The following is a 25,844-nucleotide window of genomic DNA, read 5'->3' as shown; positions in this document are numbered from 1 at the left end:
CATGGTTTTGACCAGTACCAGACAGGAGACACCATTTGTGGCTATATTTTCTTAGGTGTTGGCCCCTTATCCATATGTGAGTTTCCAAGTACCTATAATTGGCGTTTTAATTGCTGACATAAGCTATTTGTGTCAATACTGCATTAATACATTTTCCAAAACATTAATGATGTTAACTTCATGGTTACACATACTACAAATCCCAAAAAAACATTTTCATGTTTTTGCAGCGTACTTGTTCATTACAAGCTACATATTGTAAAAACTCTACAAACCTTATAACCCTAAATCAAGTACTTACTGTAACTCATACTACCTGCCAGGCCTTGCTAGGCCTCATATTAATCACTACACCTTATCAGGCCATAATGTAGCTTATTGCAAAGCCTAAACAAATATTTTACATTTGTTTACCCTTCTTGCATTTTCTAAGCAGCCTAACTTATTTTAACATGTAGGTTACTGGTTTATTATCAGTTATGGACCTGCTAAGATCAGGTGAGGGTCACAGGTTAACACTTCTGTAAAAGGAATATTCTCCATCCTGGATAAATCAAGTGTGAATTTTAGTTGACAGAGCTACAAAGAAACAGTCATTCAGGGTCATCTTCTCAAAAGAATTTGGTAGAACTGTGTTTTTAACAGTTGACAAATGTATAATTTAATCTTTTGCTTTTTTCTTACCTTTAAGAGGAATAAGCATAAAAATGAATGATAAACCAAATTCTGAACTCCCCTTTGTTCAGGAAATAGTTTTCTCCCCCCCCATGAAAAAAATGTATCCAGTCAAAAAGAAGGATAAGAGACTACTTTGAAATGTCACCCTGAAATTTGTACAAAAATAATTGTTAGACAATTTTTATTGTAAAAGAATAAAAGTGCTTTGAGAACCTTAGATGTAAAGTGGTATGTAAGTGCCTTTTATTGGAGGGACTTAAATTGATATGGTGTAGAACAGTATTTACCCAGCCTATCTCCTGAAGGTTTTAAACACAAAGTTCTTGATGCTTAAAAATGGAGAAAAAGTTATCCAGACTTTGTAGACTATAAGATTAAAAAACAGAGATTGCCAATAATCTGTGTATCAGGGATATCAAGGCTTGACTTTCAGCATTGTTTTTGAATTGCTTATCTCAAGTAAGGACTGCATGCCTCTTCAAAATAAATTCAATATTTCTTAAAAACAAAGAGACAAAGGTGTCCCATGAAAGAAAACTGACCAGCTGTAGCTCTATGCTTCTGAAGGTGATTTTTGCCATTTAAAACATGTGTGAAATGAGGAGGATTCTTCATCAATTTATAATCACTATTTTGTCTTTCATGGCAGGCAGTATATGTCTATAAAAATGCATGCGTGCACACAAACACACTCTTCTTTTTTCCTTATTTCCAATTTGAATTCCCCATTAATAGGTATGAAATTTTTCACCTGAGATTTAAACTGAGGCAAAAGTAAGGTTCAAGTATAGGTCAATTAATTGCTCATGACATCTTACATTTCATCTATGAATCAGATTGCCCTCAGACTGACTCCCACTCCCATTCCTACCATTCCATTTTTCGCAAAATCTGTCTCATGTATGTTCTTACTTGCCCTTGACCCTCTCTGCTTCCTTGCCCTTTTGTGAAAGACCCGAATTCACAATCAGTGTGGTTTCTACAGCCAGAAACTACAGGAGAAAATTAAAGTAACATTCCAAGCAACGTTTATGCTTCTGGCACACAGTCATCTGTCTATATTTGTAGAAATATAGAGTTTCAACACACTGATTCAGCTTATAATGATAATAAACAATAGGATTCTATTACAACTTGTTTTCATACATTTTTAAAAGATTTTCATGCACATTGTAAATAAAAATCTAAAACTTGCCAAACTAATGACATTAAATATCTTATTTTATATAAAAACACACATCCTACATCAGAAACAATGTATTTGATTTTAAGAACCTCCCTCCACCAACAAGTTTGGGGTACTTTGCGACAAAACCAAACCAATTTACAGTGGCTGAAGATCTGGTCCTACATACTTGAAACTCGCTTTTAAAATGTTACAAACAAACATGATCAAGGATATTCACAACGGGAAATGTTTTTATTTCAATGCACCAAATCCTGTTTATCTGAGTTTGCCATTTGGCTATGGAACATGGTGTGTCTTAATAAAAGATATTATCTGACTGTTTATGAAGGAGGTCAATAACACCCTCAGTTAGATCTTTGTAATCCTCAAATATGATTTATGACCCTGCTGGTGGGCATAGCGCATCAGTTATAAATATTTAAAAGGGAGGATTTTGCCCCCGTTTATATTTTCATTTTGTGCCAGAAACAGACAGTGGGGATTTTTAAATAATTGGTTCATCTTTGTCATATCTTTGACACTGAGCTATTAAGGAGTTTGTTGTTTTTTTCTCCTTTGAGATCAGCACCAACTATGAGTGACTAAATTCCATGGTAATGGCTTTCCTTTTCATTCCTTTCCATATTCTAATCACTCTGCATGCAAAGAAATGGGAGAAAAGAAAGTTCATTCTTTATCATTACTTCCTAGTCCAAATACAGGGGAGAACTATGGTAAGCTCTTAGGAGTTGGGTTTATGATTTCTTAGTATTTCTGCATAGTATCTGTGATAAATGAAGGGGTGGTGGGGGTGGTGCTCCCTTTTATGGACACTCAGCCAGGCAGTTAGCTACAAAAAACACTGTTAGGAGCTGTTCTCTAATTACTTTATTGTAAAGGGTTAACAAGCCCACATGTAAAAAGGAGAGGAGTGGGCACCTGACCAAAAGAATCAATGGGGGGGCTAGAACTTTTTAAAATTAGGAAAAAAACTTCCCTTTGTCTGTGTTCCGGTTCTCTGGGAAAGAGAGAAACAGGGAGCAGTTATGCTATGAGAAGCTTTAAGCCAGGTATGATCAGAGATCATCAGATCATACTTAGAACTAATCTGGAACCATCCAATTTGTCAGTAAATCAGGAAACGTCTAAAGACGCAATTATGATTATTTCTTTTATTTCTTATTGGCTTGCGGACTCCTCTGTGCTAATCCCAAATGCTTTTTGTTTTGCTTGTAACCTTTAAGATGGACCTCAAGAAGGTTATTCTTGATATTTAAATTTTGTAAGTGGGTTTTTTAAATGTAGCAAAAGCCTAAGTTCCAGATGTATTTTCTTTCTTTTTGTTTTTAATAAAATTTACCTTTTTTTAAAGAACAGGATTGGATTGTTTTGTCCCTAAGAGGTTTGTGCATGTTGTTTAATTAGCTGGGGGCAACAAATAATTTTCTTTTTCTTTCTTTCTCAGCTCTTTCCCGGAAAGGGGGGTGAAAGGGCTTGAGGGTACCCCACAGGAAGGAATTCCCAAATTAGTCTTCCTGGATCCCAAGGGGTTTATTTTGCACTTGGGTGGTGGCAGCATTTACCGCTCCAAGGTTAGAAAGAAACTGTGACATAGGGAGTTTAATACAAGCCTGGAGTGGCCAGTATTAATTTTTAGAATCCTTGTGGGCCCCCACCTTCTGCACTCAAAGTGCCCAAGTGGAGAATCAGCCTTGACAGCATCTAATACAATAGGACTCAGATATTATTTATTTGTATTACCCCAGTGCCTAGGAGCCCTAATTACACTATGCTAGGTGCTGTACAAAGATAGAACAAAAAGACAGTGCCTGCCTCAAGGATCTTATAATTGGACTAGGAAGGATTAGATTTTTATCATTAAATGTTGATGAACTTCAATTTCACCATACACCCAGGCAAACTGATGAAAAATATTTCCATTGATAATAATAAAAATTTACAGATAGACAAAGAAAGAAAAATGCTGCTTGAGAACTCATTAAAGATTGAGTTAATGCTATTTAGTTTGTATATTTTGACATAAGATGTTGGTAATTTGTGGTTTAATGGGCAAAGTTTTGACATTTTAAATCTCAGTGTTGACTGTTATTAAATAATTGTCTAACCACCCATAAATTCCCACAACTGTGAACATGTAAGTTGATAAAAATAAAAATTGCTTAAAAATGATCAGTATGACCCTATTGATTATAAAAACAAAAATCAAATTCTGTCAAGCCTACGTATAATCTGAGTATAAAACAAAAGACAACAGCTGGATATAGACAGAGTACAAGGGAACAATATTACATGATAGGCAGCAGTCTCAGCACACCAGCGACCTAACCATTTTCAAACTTTCGAATGAGGCACTACTGCCTAACAAAGTTCTATTTGTGCTGGATAATATGTGACTGTCAAGAATGCCAATCCTTTTCTACACTTTTTGAAAGTCTACAAAGGCCAAATCCTATCAGTTGCTCATGATTTGTATGAGCATAACTAACAGAACGTGTGTCAGTGTTTGGGAACTCAAGATGTATAGGCACTGTAGAAGTGCAAAGTATTATTTAAGTTAATGGAATTGTGCCAGTATACACCAATATATGATCTGATCCTCAGAGACTAATTACTACCTCCACTAGTATGTTCTGTTATATGATTTAAATTCCATCTGCCACTTCGTTTGCTTGAAAGTCTCCTGCTCTCTGTTCACCATGACTCATTTTAGATATTATGAGTAGCATTTTCTAAAAATGGGTGTCTAAAGTTACAATCTGAAGCACATTACAGCAGCAAAGGTGCTCAACATTTTTGAAAAACAAGACTTATTTAGGTGCCTAAATATGGACTCAGAAACTAACTTAAAGCATCCTTCTTAAAAATATTGGCCTACATGTCTAGTTTTGAGGGTTATTTATTCCCAAGTAACTGTGTATCTAGGTAACCTCTGTACTGTAACTGAAATACAGTAAACATATTATAAACACACACACTAGCTGTGTAAAGCCTATGCTGCTATATCAGGGTAAACAGTAAAGTCACGTGTATACAAAAGCCAAAAAATGGCTGAGAACTTCAAGGTTGTAGACTAACAAACTGAAAATCCCAGTGATATTGATCCTAGTGATATTCTAAACAAATGTCTTAACTGCACTTGTAGCTGCTTCCATCCTTTTTCACTGATTCAAGCTTTTTAGGCTTGAAAGTCAGACACAGGCCTTGTCCACACCCATGGAAGCATATAGGGTAGGTATAGCCACAGGCGATGCCGACTCTGTGGGTGCTCCAGGGCTGGAGCACCCACAGGGAAAAATTAGCAGGTGTTCTGCACCCACCAGCAGCTCCTCGCCTACTCCTCCCCCCATGAGCGCACCACATCCCCGCTCCTCCCATTCCTGCCATCTAACAGTTGTTTGGTGGTGCTTAGGACTTTCAGGGAGGGAGAGGGAGGAGCGGGAACATGGTGCGCTCAAGGGAGAAGGCAGAGAAGAGGTAGAGTGGGGGAAGGGAGTGGAATGGAGGCAGAAAGGGGGCAGGGCTGGAGTGGGAAAAGGTAGGGTGGAGCAGGGGGAGGGGGAGTGTCGAGCACTCACAGGACAGAGGGGAAGTTGGCTCCTATGGGTATAGCTATGCGCTGCTGTAAAAAGGAGGGTGTGTCCCAGTGCAGTGTGTATCTACAAGTGTCAGGGAAAGGCTCTGGCAGTGGGGAGGCAGCAGAGAAAGACTCTGGCATCTCCCTGCTTCTAGAGCCTTTCCCTGCTGCCATAGTCTTTCACTACAGTGGGAAAGGGGTCTGGCAGTGCAACACTATATTGCTAAAAATAGCAGTGTAAACAGAGAAGGCACTTCTTGGGCATGTAGAGAGCTATGTTCTGGAGTGTCTTTATTCTACTTGTCTAATCAATACATCACCATCTACACTGCTATTTATACCTGTGCAAGGGCGGTATGCAATGTCTGTGCTCTACACACCACCATAAATGTAGACATAGCCACAGAGTGACATTCCTGAGAAGGAAAAACAAAAAGAGAAAGAGAGAGATACTGTATCCATGTTTTCTCTTTTAAAGAGCTGTTTTTCTTTTCTTTATAAACAGCCAAACTAGGATTAGAAGATTTAATGCATGAGCTACATATTGCAAAAAATAGAAAGTTAAAATGGAAATGCTGATATATTGATGCCTACTAGGTAGGAAGACTAACTATAAAAAAGGTAAAAGGCTGGTTAATTTTAATGCAAAAAGAAACAATGCAGTAACAGCATTTTTTAAAAAAATCTACATCTATTAAAAATTTTGTGTTCCATCTTCCACTGTCATTTGCAGCACAAAACTGGGTTAGTTTTTTTTTTTTTAATGTAACATTATTACCTGGGAATTATCTTCTGCATTCAAGAATCTCATATTTTGATTCAGATCCAAATAAATATCATTTACATTTTCATCACTTTCAATGACAGAAGGGAGGGTGGATGCAGAATTATATCTTCTTTTGATAGTAGATGATGAAAAATGGCTATATAATAAAGAAAAACTCAAACACATTAATACATATACTTGTTTTTAAGGTGTCTTCATAACTATCTTATCTGAAAAATAAGGATTTGATTTACAAAACAATCTACATTTTTATGTCCTTTGTTTATTTTTTCACCCCAGTAGGATAGCAGTATACCTAAGCAGTGTCATTACAGGCTTACCACCACGTGCATACACACACAATATAATTTTTCCATCTAATTTTTAGAGGAAGCCATATACCTGTACTGCAAAGTTATAAAACATCATTACTAATGGTTGACCTTCTGTGGCCACTGGGGAGAACACATCCAGAAGACTGATACCAGAGGAAGCTGGGGGAAGCGGGCTTTTTGGCTATAGGAAGCAGTTTTGGTTTTTTCTTCAAAATTCATCTCCATGGATACAAGACAGACAAAAATGTGAAAATCTATGTAGAACCCAATCCTACTCCCATTGAAGTACATTGGAGTTTTGCCTTTGACTTCAGTGGGAGCGGGAGCTAATCTACAAATATTACAGCATTTTATTTATAATTATTACTCCATTTACTATTTCAACACATTTCATTTATAGATATTTCTCCATTTTAAGGCAAATTGCTTAAGGTACAGAATAAAATAAGTCAAGCAATTTTTGTTATGTATCATCTATATAATTCTTTTTTACAAATAAAAGGTAAAAAATTTCATCATCTCAATAACATTAAAGAATTATATTATAAGTCAATAACTGATTTTTTAAAATGGTTGTTTGTAGTGTTGTTGTATTGGCCCCAGGATATGAGGGAGACAAAGTAGGTAAGGCAGAGCACGTCTACACTCGCCTCCAGAACGACCGATCCAGCAGGGGTTCAATTTATCGCGTCTAGTGAAGACGCAATAAATCGACCACTGAGTGCTCTCCCATCAACTCTGGTACTCCACTGGCGCAAGAAGCGTAGGTGGAGTCGACGGGGGAGCGTCAGCAGTCGACTTACTGCAGTGAAGACACTGCGGTATGTAGATCTAAGTATGTTGACTTCAGCTACGTTATTCATGTAGCTGAAGTTTGAAGTTGCATAATTTAGATCAATTTCCCTCCCCCCCCTCCCAGTGTGGACCAGGCCCATATATCTTTTATTGGCCCAGCTTATGCTTTTTGAAGAGACACGGAGTTCTTCTTCAGGTCTGGGTAAGGTAATTTTTAGTGTCACAGCTAAATACAAGGTGGTACAGACTGTTAAGCATAAAGAGACCATTCAAGATGAAGTGAGCAATTAACACCTCTGAAGTCATACAGCAAAGGAGAGTTAGTGGGTACAGACCACGGGTCTCAAACATGTGGCCCATGGGCCGCTTGTGGCCTGCGGGGCTCTTGACTGTGGCCCACCAAGCTCCCTGCACCACCACCCTGCTCCCACCCCTCTGCCTACCCACGGGATTGCCCCCTGTGGAGCTGTGAGCCCTGCGCTGCTCTCTGAAGCAGCTGGCAGCATGCCCCTTTGGTCCGCGGAGGAGGGGAGAGGGGAAAAGAGGCATAAAGCTCCTGCAGTGCCTCCTTCCAGGCACCGCCCCCCGCAGCTCCCATTGGCCGGGAACAGGGAACGGTGGCCAATGGGAGCTTCATGGGAGGTACCTGGAGAAGTGGCAAGAGCAGCGGACGCACGGAACCCTGAGCCCCTCCCTCTCCCCAGGGGCTGCAGGGATGTGGTTCCAGCTGCTTCCTGGAATGGAGTGGCGTGGGGCTGGACGCTGGGGGCTAGGGCAGGCAGGCAGGGAGGGAGCCTGCCCTGGCCCCGGTGCATGCCGCTGCCACCCCGGAGCCGCTCTAGGTAAGCGGTGCCGGGCTGGAGCTCGCACTCCGAATCCCTCCTGCACCCCAACTCCCTGCCCTGAGCCCCCTTCCCTGCACCCCTCCTGCACTCCTTGCCCTGAGCCACCTGCTGCACCCTGAACCCCAAGCTGCATTCCTCATCCTCTTGCACCCCACACACCAACTCCCTGCCCTGAGCCCCCTGCCGCACCCTGCACACCTCCTGCACCTCAACTCCCTGCCCTGAGCCCCCACTGCACCCTGCATCCTTTCTGCACCCCCAGCGGCAGCATTGGGGTGGGGACTTTGGGGAAGGGGTTGAATGGGGCAGGGAAGGGATGGAAAGAGGCAGGGCCTAATGGAAGAGGTGGAGTGGGGGGCAGGGCCAGAGGCAGCAAGGGGTGTGTGTCAGTGATGCAGCCCTCTTGTCAATGCACTAGTCCTCATGTGGCCCTCGTAGTCATTTGAGTTTGAGACCCCTGGTACAGACTGTTGTAATGAGACATAAAACCGGTGTCTCTGCTGAGTCCATGACTTTTAGTGTCTAGCAAACTTATGAATTTAAGCTCCCAGGCTGGTCTTTTGAAGGTGTAGGGCAGGTTTCCTTTGAGGATGAAGACTGCGGAGCTAGATATGGAGGGACTGTTAAAGTATTTGTCCCTGGGTGACATAGTGTTTTTATCTTTTATCATTCTTCTGTGACAGTTCATTCGGCAGTATAGTGATTGTCTGGTTTCACCCACATAGTTGTTCTTGGGGCATTTGATGCACTGATTGAGGTATATCATGTTACAATAGTCATATGTAGGACCCATGGATCTTGAAAGGTTTGTTGCAGGGGTGTTGATCATTGTAGCAGTGAAAATATGTTTGCAGGTTTTGCATCTGTTGTTCCGGCAGCATCTAGTGCTTCTTTGAGTTGATGTGTCTTGGTTATGGAGAGTTTGCTTCTAATGACAAACTTGGCAAGGTTTGGGGGTGGTTTGAAGGTCAAAATACAGGGTTCAGAATATGGTTCCCATCAAGCATGGGTTGTAATTGTTTGATGCTACCCCATATAGGTTCCAGCGTGGAATAGAAGGGGTATAGGGAAGTCACATCCATGGTGGCAAGGTTGGTGTTCTGAGGGAGGATGTTAATGTTGTGGTGTTTTTGGAAAAAATTAGTTGTGACCTGGAGTAAACTGGCCCTTTATGTAGTTTGAGGATGGTTTCTACGAGTCCTGATGTGCCTTCAGTAAGCATATTATAGTCTGATATGATGGGTCTGCCCAGGTTCCCTAGTCTGTGTATCTTGGTAGTAGACAGAACACCCCACACCAGTGTTCACACAGGAATTTAGGATATTGTCAAATACTTTCCCAAACAACTCCAAGAGAAACTCTACAAGTTTGCACTGGGGTGGGTTCATCAGGGCGAACTTGTAGAGTTTCTCTTGGAGTTGTTTGGGAAAGGATTTGACAATATCCTAAATTCCTGTGTGAACTGTGGTGTGCGGTGTTCTTTGAATTTTTTATAGCAGGTGGTGTCAGAGAGGAGTTGGTTGCCTCATTGACATAGTCATCACAGTTGAGGACTACAATGGTGCCTCCTATGTCTGCTGCTGTGATCACTATCTGGTGGTTGGATTGTATAGCTGTCCTCTTGGCAGTGGAGAGATTGTGGGGGATGTAATGTTTGTTAAGGATTGAACAACTGATTTCTTTCCTGAAGCAATAAACATGATGATCTCGTCTGTATGGTTTCATCCATTGGGGGAGTCCAGTCAGATGATTCTTATAGTTCTCAAAATTAGTATGCTATCAGATTCTGTGATGAGGCAGAAGTTCAGTCCCTTAGGGAATACAGATAATTCAGCTCCAATTAGGGGTAATCTTATGCTTATCTGATGATACTGGGGCATCGTCTAGTGTCCATGTGGTGGGTCCTGGTGTCATGATTTCTCCTAGAGGTAATGTTCTGTGAATCATGGAGTTGACTTAGTTGATTCCATTTTTTGCTTTTTGTTTTAATGGCTATGCTACTGTGATGCCTTCTCAGGGCACACTGGAGTGTGTATGACTTTATTACTTCCTTGTCTCCAGCATGAAGGGGTGTATCTTATGGTAGGTGCAATACCAGTGCAATACCAGCCTTTCAATCACTTCTGCCCCACCACAGAACCTGGCACCATAATAAAATGTGGAGAACTAAAATAATTATTTCCCTGATTCCAACCCAAAGAATTATTTCATCACAAAGACACCACCAACCACAACCTTCACATCCCCACTGATACTCATGAGAGAAAAGAATCATCTGACTGGACACCCCACAGTTATGCAGTTGCAGTTGTGAGTGCTTCTGCAAATTAGACCACAAATTAGATCACAAATGCCTCAAGTTGAACACCCTGAAAATGAGAAACATATAGTGGTCACCTGTGGAAATTTTGTTTTACATGCCTTTCTCAGCATCACACAGGAAATCTGTGACAGAGATAGGGACAGAATTCAAAACTCCGTTTAGCTGGCTTAACCAGGAGACCATCCTTTTTCTTTCTGCAATCCTTGCCTCAGTGTAGGTCTACACTTACAACATGTCCAGTTAGCATCGGTATGAATAACAGTGTAGACAGTGAGGTACTGTTTAGGCAAGTAGGGTGCTCTACATGTCTGAACCCTACTGTATATATCCTACACAGCTCTCTACCCACCCAAACAGTGTCTTCCAAATCTACACTGCTAATTTTAGCAGTATAGAATCCCAATGCCAGAGCCTTTCATTGCCATGTGTAGATACATGTGGATTTAGCCTGCCTTTCACAGCAATGTGTAGCTACATGTATCCTACACATCACTGCAAGTGTAGACGAGGTCTCACTCATAACACATCTTCCAACTTCTGCAACTAATGAAGCAGATGTCTTGCAGGCAACAGTTTCCTTCACAGCACAACCCTGATTTAGCCCCAGAGCAAGTGTCCATCCTAAACGAGGCAGGGGCATACACATAAGAGGGCTGAATTAAAGTTGCACAGATAGCTTTAATACTGGTATTTCCTAACTTTTGACTGCTTGACTTTGCAACGTTAATGTTCTTTTAATGTGGTGCTTTTCAATGTAATAAAATATATGGTGGTAGAATTCTTCATGCAAGTGCAAAGGAAGGGGCCTGTTAGGAGAGAAGCCTTGTTAGCCAGACAGGCTGCTCTCCGTTCCTGGACATTTATGTGAAGTTTTTTTATACTCATGTGTACAAAAGTCTTTGATTGTGAGTTGAAACAGCTCAGCTTCCTAACAGTGTTGAAGTATTTGTTACCAGCATTGCAGATGGTTGAAAGAGGCACCTCTGCAAGCATGTTATGGTATTATCTATTGCACTTGTGAAAACATAACTTCAGGAGACACAAATGGCCTGTTGCTGCATATTATCTAAAGGAAGCCAATGAATTGTTCTAAGCCAGCCTTGCAATGGTTTCCTCTGAAGTCTGGCTAGAGGAATGACATATGTGCAAGAGGCCATGAGGCTCAATAGAACAGAGAAAATCTGAAAGCTATCTGAAGATATTCTGAAGTAGAAAAATCATTCTGAAAAGTCTGAAACCTTTCTTCAGGAGAAAAATTGCTGTCACAGATCTGGAGTGTAGAACTGATGACATGAGCTCCATTACATGAGAGCCATGAATGTGAAAGGGAGCTCTTAGAGATTCCATTCTTTGGCCCAATGAATCAAACAACTGGCAAAATGTCTTGAGGGCAGAGTGAAATCTCTGAGGCAAGTAGTCTTTTAATCAACAAATCATTGGGTTATGGTTCTTTTTAAGAGTATAATCATCCTTGTGATTGAGATCCTTGATGTATTGTCTTTCTGGCAAATCCAATATAAAGCTGAAAATGAAAACTTTTCCCACCTTTTCTTTTACAGGTGACTAACATAACTATCAGCAACTGCACCCTATACTGTACTTTAGGAAGAATACGTTCACAATTGCCCCTCAGCCAGAAGCTTTAGGAAGAATGCAAAGTGGAGGAAGAAGAGAAATTTTAAAAAGAAGCAAATTGAGCAGTATCCATTTCTTCTATCATTTAGAGGTGATTTAAAGTAAATTAGTTCCTGGGGCCAATTTTCATATTCAGCTAAAAATCACACATCACTCATAATTGTGGCGAAGATTATCTTAACATTTAATAACCCCTTAGACATAAGAGGAACATTGAGCATCTTTACTGCAAATCTCATCTTTCAATGCAATAACAAAAGGAGAAAAGAAAAACAATAAAAACCTATTATAAGAAAATACTAAAGAGGCCTGACCCAGGCCCTGATTAATTCAGTAGAAAGACTCTATTGATTTCAGTGGCCTTTGATGAAGCCCATAAATATTTGAAGAAAGAAAATTCCCACTTTTGGATCAAATGATCCATGTGTGTATAGCAGGGTTGAGAGAAGAGAGAAGAACTGTCTGGCATACAGGTCAAAATAATGTAGGAAAGGTAAATGGGAAACATGTGCATTGAAAATTCTGGATTTCAATTGATCCTAGACATTCTTAATTTAAAAAGGGATAATTTCTTATGCAATTACATCTGAAATAAAAGGCAAATGAAATGAAATGAAAGTAAACAATTTGCATATTATAGATAAACACAATACTTTGTTTTTATATTGGTTACATGATGAATGTTGAACAGAAATGTTAACACTATATTGAAACAAATAAGTGCATTCCCTTATTGTACAGAAGGTTTAATTTACTTACGTATTTGTGGGCATTGCAATAGGAGTGACTCTATAATTCAGAAATGGGCTAACAATCTCGATATACTGTTCAGGTTTCTTTATTATAGGTTCTGAAAAAATAAAAAAAAGATTATTATGAGTTTTAAAGCATTAAAACCAGTGATATTGTTCAAAATAAAAATTCTCAAAAAAGAGTTAAGACTGGCTACTTTTGGTACAATTCAAGGTGAAATCTGACATTACAAGGCTAGCTGTATATACTAAACCATTAAAGTTCCAGTTAATTGTACTTTTGTAAAACACAGTGATTTTTGAAAGTACAGCTTTCAAAAGATTTTAATGCAGCAGCACTTTTGAAATATGAAGTGGACACTTCTACAACTTGGTTTTGCAATGTCATTACTATCTATGAGAACACTTTAGCCTCTTAACATAGTTGCAGCTGAATAACCCAATAGCTCCCTGCAAGCAACCAAGCCATATTGGGTCAAATCTTGACCACCTAGTTCAGTTATTACCTCATCCTCAAGAAAACTGCAGCTGAAGTCAATACAAGTTTTCCCAAGTAAGGAATTAAGGATTTGGTTCATTTCAAATAAATAAATATAATGCCTAAGATGCTGAAAAAACCTGTCTTAATTCATAACATCTATATGCATGAAATGTCTAAATTAGACTTACCACTGCATTATTGTTCAAAGTGAAAATTACTAATATTTCTAATGAAGAGTATTTGAGAAATAACTATTAAGGACCACATTTTTAAGAGTGCATGCACACAATTGGAATAACTGAATAAAAATGGTCCATTAAATTTCCAACTAGTTATTTAAGGAAACTTCCTGAATTCTTAGTGAAATACTGTTAGGCGATTTTCTGATCTGCAAGACTCTCTACAAAGACTTCAGGAGCAAGTCTATGAGAACCCTCTTAGACAATTATGAAATTGCTATTGAGGAAATTTAAGCCCAAAAGACGGCATGTTTTAGAAATGTAGGCCTGTTTCCTGTTCTGCCATTCCTGCAGTTAGTGCAAGAATGGAAGGAGACAGTCAACAGTGCCTTTAAATAAAGCACTGTGTGCACACAGAGCTTACATACTGCCATGTGCTGATTACTCTGAGCCTGAGCCAACAAGGATAGGCCTGCACTGCAGCTCTGAGCCTCCCTGCCAGGGTAGACACACGCATGTAAGCGGGGCTCAATATAACATGCTAAAAATAGCAGTATAGATATTGCAGCTCCAGCAGAGATTCAGGCTAGCCACCCGAGCTCAGACACGGGGTGCCGGTGGACCTGAGAGCCCAAGCTGATGACAGAGACATCAACATTCACACTGCAATTTTTAGCACATTAGTTCAAGCCTTGCTAGCGCAAGTCTGGCTATCTGGTATTGGGAGGTTTGTGCCCAGCTGCAGTGTAGATATACAGTGTAAGTACGTGAATAGGATCAATAAAGTCAGTGGGACTATCCATATGCTTAAAATAAAGCACATGTTTAAGCACTGTGCTATCAACATCGTGTCCCTATAGCTCTAATAATAATAATAATAAATAAATAATTTCTCAAAGCTTTCCAATTTCTGTGTTCTCAGTTAAAAAGTGATTAAGTCCATCACTGATTCTCTCCAAATCTTTAATTCAGGTTTGGGGATTTTTTCCAGTTATGATATATCCTGCCTCTACAAACACTCATTTATGAAAGAATGGGGAGAAAAGCCTTAAACAAGGGTGCAAAAATAAGGAGCAAAATTCAGCTGCGATGTAACTCCACTGAAATTATATGCCAGGAGTTTCCACTACATTGATTCACAACTGAAACACTAAGAACTTTAACTGTGATTCATAGTAAATTAAATATATTTTGTAAGGTCTGAGTAGACAAACCTTGAGCTTCATCTGTCACAACAATTTCTTTTTTCGGGCGGATAAGTTTCCATCGAGGAATTGGCGGTGGTTTTGGTGGAGCTACCAGAGGACAGGACCTAGTTCTAGTCACCAGCACAGGATGGCTGTATATGTGGGAAAGTCCATACTGCCTCAACTTCTCAGAGGAATCAGCCTGCAAAATTCAGAAGGATAAACTTAGTGATGGCAGTTTTCCTTTCCCATGCTAATAGAGCTAAATAGTAAGCCTACAGAATCTTGAAAACTATTAGATTTAACATGAAATATTTAGTCAGCTCCTTGTTCGAAACATGTCTAGCAAAGACGACTGATCAGGAGTCCAAATTTAATGGCATGTTTTTGGTTTAAATACATTTTACTTATAATGGATTTATCATACAAAAGTTGTTTCAGCCACAACAATGCGTTTTTCAGCTCTGGAGATAAACATCGAGTGATACTGTGTCACAGCAGTGGAATGAAAAAAGGAGGAAGGCTGACAACACTTTGTTTTAAGAATGTTTTTAAAAATATTGTAAGCAGAGTCAGGATGAGCTCTACCCTGACATCTGGCGGTGAATTGTGGCGAGTGTGGAAAAGAACTTCAGGGGCTGATCTGGTTTGCAAAGGGACTCCCACCTGGCCTAGCATGAGCCCACAGCAGCCCAAAATGGTCACTTTGGCAGCTGGGGGATTCCCAGTTTCTTTGCTATTGGGGCAGGAGGAATAATGTGTTGTTACCCTGATTATGTGAATGAAGGACCACGAAACTGTTTTATGACAGAGGGTCTCACCATCAACTAAGTATCAGAGGGGTAGCCATGTTAGTCTGGATCTGTAAAAGCAGCAAAGAGTCCTGTGGCACCTTATAGACTAACAGACGTATTGGAACATGAGCTTTCGTGGGTGAATACCTACTTCGTCAGATGCATCTGATGAAGTGGGTTTTCACCCAGGAAAGCTCATGCTCCAATACGTCTTTTAGTCTATAAGGTGCCACAGGACTCTTTGCTGCTTTTACCATCAACTAAGTAGCATTTGCTAGACAAGGGACATGAGTTCCAAAACCCAGTGAATTGAGAGAGGCTGGTGGCGTGGGCCCCTTTTGTGAGCCTGAAACACTCATTTCAGCTCCTCCTTTCTCCACTGTTGAATGTCAGAGCTAATTTTGATTCCATTAGGAATCTAGTTATGGGCTGCTGAGCTGAATTCACTTTGGGCTAATGGTGCACCAGCACTGGGGCTCCCCTACTACAAGCTGAAATTGCTAAGAGCTGAAATCACTAAAGAGCTAAAGTTACTAAAAGCTGAGATCACTGAGTGCTGTGTTGACTAGTGGGCGGAGCCTGAAGCTGTATTGCTAAGTGGCTAGCGGAGTGGAGCGGAGCAGTTTGCGGAGACAGCGGGAGCGTCTCACAGGAAGGCTGGTGGAGCGGAGCAGCTGGCAGAGCAGAGCAGTTTGTGGGACCGTTGGAGGAGAGAAGCGGCTGGTAGAGCGGAGAAGTTTGTGGTGAAGGCGGAAGCAGAACCCCATGGGGAGGCGAGGCAGTTGGCCTTGGACCATGTAATGTACCCCTTAATACCCCCCACTTTCCACCCAGGCTGGGGGGGTAAAACCCTGCAGATAAACTTTTGAACTCTGGGGCTGCACTGACCCAGGACAGAGACTTTTGGGTTGTGGGACTTTTGGGATTGTAAGTGATTCTTGGGTTGCTGGACTCAAGAGACTTTGGGGTGTTGGACTTTGGGGTCTTTGGGTGATTTTTGGGTTGCTGGACTCAAGAATCAAAGGGAAAGGGCATGGCCCAATTTGCTGGGGTGGGTCTTTACTCATGGTTTGGTCTATGAACTCTAGTTGTGGTGTTTTCCCAATTTAATGCTGATGTCGTTTATCTCATGTTATTAAACATTTTCTGCTACACTGAGACTCTGTGCTTGTGAGAGGGGAAGTATTGCTTCTTCGAGGTGCCCAGGAGTGTGTGTAAGATTTTCCCAGGTCACTGGGTGGGGGCTCGAGCTGGTTTTGCATTACATTGTTGGGAGGGGACCCCTATGTACTGAACCCAGCCCTTGCTGCTATCAACTTGGCCTGGCAGAAGGATTACATTATTTTTCTGAAGTGTTGGCCACAGCTTCATGCTGACATCTACAAGGTGGCAGAGTTTTACTAAGCAACTGGCTTATTTAGGTGGCTCGTGAAAACATCCGTAATGTAAAATCATTCTGCAGCTATTTTTTTTTAAATCAGATTTAGTCCTTTAATCTAACTGTCTATTTTAGTACATGTGGTTGTATGTAAAGACACTACAGCTGGGCCCTATAACTATGACCTAAGAGCAATTTTAGATATGGACATTGAGTGGTGCTCTTCTCATTTAAACAGTTATCTTCCAATTTAAGTATATTCCTTCACTACTTAATGTTTAGTGTTAATATTTGGACATATTTTCTTTTTCTTTTTTTAGCTATGTATCTTCCGTTGTTCACTAAACAGACTACACCAATTACTCATCTTTATACTGCATTCCAACAAAAAGCACACCCCATTGCTCCCGCTCATTGTCTAACATCCCTAGAACTCCATTAGTTCTGCAACAATTACTGTGATTGTGATTGACAGTGTGACTGAAAATAAAGAGAAATCAAGCCAGAATACAGAAAAGATCCATAAGCAATCTCATCAGTTTGATGTGATGTTTCCTCCTGAACATATAACATGCAGGAGTGGTGCCTGAGGAAGCACACATTTAAACAGATAGTACTTCATATGTAAGAAGCAAAGCCAACTGGTGTTTAGAAGTGATTCTGCACTGTAGCCAACCAGTTTAGCTACTTTACTGTAGATCTTGGCAGATAACTGTTGGCCAAGATACATACTAGAGTAATATCAAACTATTGATTTTTCCCCTTTTATTTGAGTAACTCTGCATTCTTTCTGTAACCAGCCAAAACCCAGCTATACAAGCATTAGGAGATGTAAACCAATAAAGTAGGCCAAAAGAAAAAAATGCAAAAATCATGGTCCCATTGAACTGAATGACAAAACTCTCATTGACTTTAATGGAACCAGGATCTCAACCACGTAATTAAACTAATCTTCCAAAATATGATTACTTTCCAATGGTGGATTTCTGGGTCCCCAAAAATGGTCTGAACAAGGCTTGCCTAAAAGAAGTCCAGAAGAAATAGTATATTTCTATATTTATGCCCCCTAGACTACCATCCTTGAGTCTACTAAATGACCATATCGGACAAATGTCTAAATGACACCTCAGACCTGCCTTACTCCACCTGGTCTATCGCACCTCTTTTGTGGTAATCTCTGCCTCATTAGGGATTGAGGCCAAAACCGGGGAATTAGACTTGACTCTCCATATGACAGGACAGAAAGCAACCACTAAACTTCCAGACTGCTTTCTGATTACTATAAATTACCAGTAGCATAGAGAAACTGTGCTAAACACATCAATTATACAGGATTAAATTGCAGCGGTCCTTCTAGTAACATGATACAATTTAAACAAAGAACACAATCCCGGGTCCAACTGATATTAAACATAGTTAATTCAAAACAGTCTCATAAAAGTACTGCCAGACATTTCTTTATTATGTGAAGACTAATAATCTTTAAGTGCTCTAATTATTAGTAATAGGAATCAAGTTGAAGAGAAAATTTGTTTTTATTCCTTACATCTAAAGCTAATGTTTCAAGAAATCCTCCCCTCTCCATAATTACAAATAGCTTTTGGGCTGGATGAGTGAATTAATTGTAAATATATTAACAGGTTACACCTCCTTTTTTTTCTTTTTCTGCAGAAACAAGAATTGTAACATTTGCCACCCACTTACTTTCACCAGTCACAAAAACAATCACATCTTAAATGAGCACACATTGGCTATTTTCTGTTTTATACTAGTTTATTAGAAATTATGAGTTAATTGTACTAAAAAAACGGAACTCAATTTTTCAAGGAGCTCTTACAGTAATTAGGCTTACTTTTTTCATTAATATCCCATCTTGCCTTTTTTTTAGCCAGAAGTACACTGACTAACACAGGGACTCAAGAGTGGGAAGTGAAAAATGCAGTAAAACTGAGGGATTGCTAGGGCTGTGGCAGAGAAATGGAGATGTAAAGATTAAAAGAAAAGTATTCAGCATTGAAATATAAATTGAACTGAACAGTCATTTCCTGGGGAATTTTTTTTTAAATGAACTTGTGACAAAATAAATATCTTAATTGTGAAAGAGTTATTTGTTTTTCCTGAGAGAACAAAGCCTTACCATTTGCCCCAAAACAAAGATCTTTTCTTCAGACAAATGGAGAGGTACATAGCTAGCATACACCACCATTTGTGGTAGTGTCGGCACTGGAGAGCCTAGAAGAGAGAACACTGCATCAATACTGCTTAGAACAGGACAAAATCAAAATAAGTTATGAAGCAGATAACACCAAATGGTTCCAATTTCCTGTGGAACACCGTGTTCTCTAATTAAATTAGGATTGGAATATTTAATTGAGAAGAAGAGTTTGACAGACTCTCCACTGAAAAGGAACAATTTCTAGAAAAGCCCCATTGTTTTGGTCCAATGCAATTTAGTGCATTAATATCTTTTAAACATTTTTCTTGCATTACACAAAATAGGTAGACAGGCTGCTTGTCAGAAAGTAACGTTAGCAACTGGTCCACAGGAGATATTCCTTTTTAGTTTTCCCCCTGAATGTTACAAAATATTGGTAGTGAGATGCCACAGCACACAATATAAATGCCTAGACAGGTAAGAGAGGGTATGTCTCCACTACAAAATTATGTCGACATAAGTTCATAGATTCATAGACTTTAGGGTCAGAAGGGACCAATGTGATCATCTAGTCTGACCTCCTGCACAAAGTTATGTTGATGTACAGCCACTGTAGCAATTAAAATAGGTTTTGAATGTCCACACTGCTGACACAAGCATAATGTGTGGCCTCATCAGGAGAGCTTGAACTCATTTAACTGTCAATGTAGGGCTTTGTGGGATGGCTTCTGAAAAGTAGCAACAGTTGATGTAAGCAATGCAGTGTTCACATTGACACTGTGTCATCCTAACTACATCAACATTGACTCTATTCCTCTCATGAAAGTGGAGTTATTAAGCTGGTGTAGTGGGCAAGTTACATCGGCAGGAGTGACATTTTAGTATCTTTAGTGCCTTACGTCAACTTAACTATGAGGCCAGGCCTTAGATATGTAATCTGGATTATATAAATGGTCCAAAACCAACAGGAGCTATTTCTTCCTGTTTCACTTTCCCAGTCTGTGGGAGTGGGTGCTGTATGTATGAACCGATTGATCATGGCCTGATTCCTGTCTTTCATGGGCATTTTTTGTTCATGTAGTGATGTGACAGAATATACTCGTGTTCACACCCCACACACTATTGCAATTTTGTACAATTTTTGTACAATTTGCTGATCAATAATATCATGGTAAAATGCATGTAGCAGTGTTATATGTGAAGCTATAAACATAAGCTGAAATCATGACTAAAAGTATGTTTTCCAAATAGTCTGGGGCGTGGCCAAACCAGTTCTTCAGAGACAAAAAGGCAAGCTGACAACTTAGCCAGGTGTAAAACCAGGCTGATGGATCATTTCCTGCTAAGTGGTCATTCTTTGTCAGAAAAGGGGATAGGGGTAGAAATCTACATCTTAGCAAAGAAACAGAATGGAGTTTTCTTCCACAAAGACTGTTTATTGCCTTGCTCCCAGCTAGAAATGCTTCTCAAAGGGGGGGACAGAACTATAAAAAGCACGGGCCAAACAACCCCCATCCTCTCTCTCCCTGCCCCTTGCATTCACTGCATGTCAAGGGACAAAGCAGCCTTTGGACAGTTTTGTCAGTATTACTGCTGAAAGCATGTGGTGAGAAAAACTATATCAGACTCAAAGCAAGTTAAGTTAGGCACCAATAAGTTATCTTTATTTTTCTTGTAACCACTTCTGATTTTTATGCTTCATTACTTGTACTCACCTAAAATCTCTTTGTAGCTAATATATTTTTGTTATTGTTTTATCTAATCCAGTGAGTTCAAATTGAAGTGTCTAGGTAATCCTGTCTGTGATAACAAGTTGTGTGCATATTATTCCCTTAAAGGAAAATGGACTCAGTATATTTATACTATCTAGGTGAGGGATGAGCAGTACAGGACAAATGTATCTGGGGGGGAAATCTGTGACTGGTAGTGTGTTGAGGTCATCCTGTGGTAATCTTTATGGCTGGTAAGAGCCATGGTGTGGCTGGCTGGCTGTAGCACACAGAGACACAGTTGGGAACATGTTGGAGGCTGTTTGTGAGCAGTCCAAGTTGGAGGCTACAGCAGCAAGGCATTGTAAAGGGCACCCCAAGTTACAGGGCATGGGTGACAGCTATTCATTGGTCTGGATTGTACCCTTGTATGTCATTTCGATTTGCAAGATAGAAACGGATCCATTACCTGTCTAATTCTAGTGAGTCTCCAACTATCTATGTTGACAGAAGTGCAGCTTTCTATGTGCTTTTAAAATCTGTCTTTCTGGAATGTATGCAAAGCTTTCAATGCTCTTCTTCAATACTGCAGAAAATCTTTGATTCTTGAATGTCCCTTCTCAAACCCTTTTAAATTCAACATCTCTGTAAAATCTGAGAGGTTGGTGAATGCTCCAGTTGGTCCTTAATATCTCTCTCCACATGCTTGTGACTCCCATGTGAGCCACAGCTGTTGTGTTAACTATGGGTTTCATTTGTTTAAAAGCAATAATGTCATTTGGGCTTGATCTCAGTCCCCTGCAGACGTATTGGACCTACTACAAAAGCAACACTAGCAGCTCCAATGTACATTACAGAACTGTAAATGCCACAAGCCAGACCAATTTCAGCTCATGTGAGAAAACATTTTACTCAAATAACCAGAACTTCATCAAATACCAGGTGGAGCCTAAAGCTGCAAAACCAAGTCCAGATGGACTGTGAAACAACATGTATACAGGGCACTGAACAAATTATTAAAGCATGTAAATCATTAACAGATTGCTATATCACATCCACTTTAACATTAATAGAATATACTGACTGCTTTTAAAAATGAAACAATCTTTGATTTTTTTTCACTGTACAAAAATTAAGGGGGAAATTTATTCTTCTGTAAAGTAGCATGAAATCAATGTTTGTAAATTTGGTTAAAATGGGTAACATTGCTAAATGTGAATTATTAGGTGAAAAGTGTTACAACCTACAGCATTAGTAAAATGTTTAGCCCCAGCAATGCCTATCATTTAGATCTGTCACTGAAGATTTACAAACTGTTCAGTCAACTGCTAAAGATTTGAGATCTCAGCAGTTGCACGGTTTTAGATCTTGCTGTTTTGTAAATTCATTCAGAGAACACTACATTTTGAGCAAGCTTATCTTTTTCCCCATGGGAGCAAAAAAACATTTAGAATTAACTCTGGGAAAATTTGTATATTAAAGAGAAGGACCAAAGGGTTTTTATTTTCAGGATTTATCAGGATTTTCTTCTAGGTCATTCTGAAATATTCACCTGAACACAACATATACCTGTAAGATTTTTAATACTAAAAATATTAGACTCTAATTTCAATCTGTGAGTGAAAATTAACTATTCTGCACAGATAAAAGACAAACTGTAAGAATATCAAGGCTCTTTTTATACCTATTAACTACCTAAGGTACTTACATTTCCCCCATTATCAAAGTATCTGTGTACCTCAATCTTTTACTGTATTATTTCTGTCAATACACCTGTAACAGAGAAATACTACTATCCTATTTTACAGATGAGAAACAGAGGCACAGAGAGACTGACTTGCATAAGATCAGTCAGGAAGTCTGTGGCAGAGCAAATTCTCTCAAGTCCCATGCTAGTACTCTAACTACTGGAACGTCCTTCCTGTCTGGGACTGTTAGGGCTATTCAGAAACAACAACAAAGATAAGGAATTGTCTAGAAGCCTACTGGAGTTGTGCTTGATCAATAGTGACTGGAGCAAAAGACACAGCTAGTGGGTGAAATCATTGTCACTGGATAATGAGGAGAAAGAGGATATCTGTGAACTGTTAGGGGCCTTGGTTTGCCAGAATCTAGATATTTCTAAAAGGTGGGAAAGGCCTCTGATAACCATCATATATAAAGCTGACCATTAATCTTATTTTTCAATATTTTGTCTTCCCAGCATTGGTTTCACCAAGGGGTCCTTTCTCATTCTAAGCAGTAATTATGAAAATTGCTGATCAATAATAAACAAGTGATTTGCATTTACCAAACATCCGTACATGAAGGCTAAACTTAAAATAAGTAGTTAAGAACAAATGATTGAATGGACTCACGTAATGAAGAAGAAATTCTTTTGTAATTCTAAGAAGTAGAATGTACACTTTATCAAGAGTTGTTTTACAGCAATGTAGGAAGGATTCATGCTCATCTCAAAAAGTAAAGGAGATCAGTACCTTTGGACTCCTCAAGATCAAATGCGCTGTTGAGGGAAACTTTGCTGAAATGAAAGAGCAATTTCATGCTGCTGAAGGTGAGATAATGCCATAGCTGCACAATGATCATCTAGGTCCCATTCCAAGACTTTCAGTAGTAATTCAGAAACTTTCTGCAATCATCACCAGCCTCATGATTCTGAATCTGAATCCTTCCTGCACTTTCAAACGTCAGTTAGGACATGAACAAGGATCCGCCACCCCTGCATCACTCTTTACATGTCCTTTATGTTAACTCCCAGACATTTTCCCTCCTTTAAGTACCATTCAGAAGAGATTATTTAGGTCAGACCCTTTATATGCTCCTCCAGCTGTCCAAGGGCATGGTTACCATTACAGATGCTCTGGATTCATTCTTATCACCCAGCCTAGGCATTTCCATCTTCTTTTTTGATAACTTTGGAGATGAAGGGTTATTCAATTCTCTGATGAACCTCAGAATTTGTTTTAAGTTCATTCCATTTCATACCTAGTATTTTCCTGAGCCTTTGCTTTCAAACTGATGTCATTCAGGAGCAGTCTCTGTTCATCTTTGACACCCAAAACATAGCAAAGATCAATTGATGATTATGCCACTAAACTAAAAAAGACAAAACACTTGAATTTATTAGGAGAGTTGCAACCTTCTTTTATGTTAACATGGTTTTCCATGCAGCACAAACTCAGCAGTTTAAAAAAAGTGAGTGAAGCACTTTGCCCTGGATATACTTTTTCAGATAACGTTAAATGTGAGGGCCAATACTACATGTGGCAAGTGAAGAAAAAAAGAAGACCCAGAATAATCAATACTGAAATTAATACAGGATGGTTGGTCAAACAAAGAAACAATGTATTGATACTGGCTAGGAGCATTCATACAAGGAAAATGTCTCTCCTTAATACTATTGATATTATGTGTGAAAAGAAACAAAGATAATATTATATGGTGTTCAGCACACTACTTCAACCTCATTGGGAATGAAGTAAGATCTACCACAGTATTAAGCACCCTGAAAGTTCCACATTCTTCTGCAATCACAGCCATAGCTGATAAAATTAAAAGGGAGAATAGATGACCCACCTTTTCAATGTTTGTGAAGGAGACTGTGTCAGTCTCCTATATACATATATTGGAAAATATGGGAAGTAAAATTATAGAAAACAGGATGACTGAATTCAGGAATTTGTCAAAAACATTAAAATTTAATACGCTCCTTTTCTTCACAGCCAACCAATCTTAAATTTTTTACCCACCTTACAGATTCCTTCTTTACAAGTTTCAGATTCTTATCATACCCATTTACTAAGTATCTGAACATGCATCTCTGACTGGGACTTTCAGACTCAGCTCTGGTTCTTTTCACCTTGCTAATGCCTCCACAACATGTTTTAATTTTTCCCTTGGGCTAGCTTTCCTAGTTCTTCATTCTTGCAGCTCTTTAGATGTCTCGAGTTTTTGATACCTGAAAATTCAGGATATGACAGCTCTACTGATTTGGCTGAAATATACCATGGATCACTGCTTTTCAAATGATTTCATTGTCCCACTAAATAGTAACAACAGCCCTTTTCTTTTTTTTTTTACTCTCATGGAACAAAGGTCTCTCACATGTATTATGATTGCATTTCATCTGGTCTCTGAAGTAGGCCTGAGATCAAAGGGTACTTTTGTTCCACCAGACATGGAACCAGAATCAGTTTTCTCCTCCATTTCTTCTTCACACCCATCTTCCATTGCACACCACCAACTGTCTCTTCTCCTTTAATGTAACAGCAGCAAAGAAAAAGTCTTCTAGAAAATGTTGCCTCTTGACCACGATTTGGTGATTCTGCCTGTCCTTTTATTGATCTAACAAAACCTCCAGTTCCAGTTCACTGAGACCTGTTTCTCCCCTCCTTTCTATATTTAAACATACCATCACACTATTAAGGCATTTGCTTTTTTCTTTCCATAATGTGCTTTAATACTGCCTTTTGCTGGCCCAGAAGTGAGTCTGTTACACTTCCACAACTATTAAACAAGAAGAGATATTTTTTCAAATAAATTTTAAAGTTTATAGTTCTTTTACTCCACTAACAGTGAACATAAATCAGATGTCAAACTAACAAGCTTCCTGATGGTTGTTGATGACAAACAACTACACATAATACCTTCATATCTGTGTAGAAAACCAAAAGCAAAACAACCAACTGATTAAATTCTACAAGCATTTATAACTTACTCTCAGTAAAGGACTGAAGGGAACTTTGAATGTCTGTAGCGATTCGTGCAAAATGAGGTGCTGACTTGTTTTTTTCTTTTTCACCATCTCTACTTTTCTTCTTTCCAATTTCTCTTTGTTCCAGCTTATCTACCAAACAGAATAAAGACTACATCTTTTCTTTTCCTTGTAATGCCTTTAAATCATGAAACCTCATTGTCTTATCAGTATTTCAGGTAAGCTTTTTAAAAGAAAAAGAGTAAAATTCTTGCTCAGTTAGATAAGTAGAATAGATTGAGAAAGCATAGTAAAGACAAAGGCTGTGTTTTGTTTTTTACATCAAGACAGAAACCTGTAAAAATCCTAGTGGAGA

General features: G+C 39.3%; 1 protein-coding gene across 4 annotated transcripts in view; it reads right to left on the bottom strand.

Moving 5' to 3' along the window:
- Positions 1-25,844, bottom strand: part of ADGB (androglobin) — a 221,736-nt gene that overhangs the window by 131,661 nt on the left and 64,231 nt on the right. For all 4 annotated transcript variants that reach the window (XM_030556520.1, XM_030556521.1, XM_030556522.1 and 1 more), the window contains 5 exons: positions 25,493-25,621; positions 19,049-19,143; positions 14,767-14,941; positions 12,900-12,990; positions 6,220-6,364 (listed from right to left, as the gene is read on the bottom strand). In XM_030556520.1, coding sequence (XP_030412380.1) covers positions 6,220-6,364; positions 12,900-12,990; positions 14,767-14,941; positions 19,049-19,143; positions 25,493-25,621 — 635 coding nt within the window. The remainder of the gene's footprint in view (positions 1-6,219; positions 6,365-12,899; positions 12,991-14,766; positions 14,942-19,048; positions 19,144-25,492; positions 25,622-25,844) is intronic.

Source organism: Gopherus evgoodei, chromosome 3, assembly GCF_007399415.2.
Source record: "Gopherus evgoodei ecotype Sinaloan lineage chromosome 3, rGopEvg1_v1.p, whole genome shotgun sequence".
NCBI lineage: Eukaryota > Metazoa > Chordata > Testudines > Testudinidae > Gopherus > Gopherus evgoodei.
The sequence above is the reverse complement of the archived record's forward strand: the minus strand, read 5'-3'. Positions and strand labels throughout refer to the sequence as shown.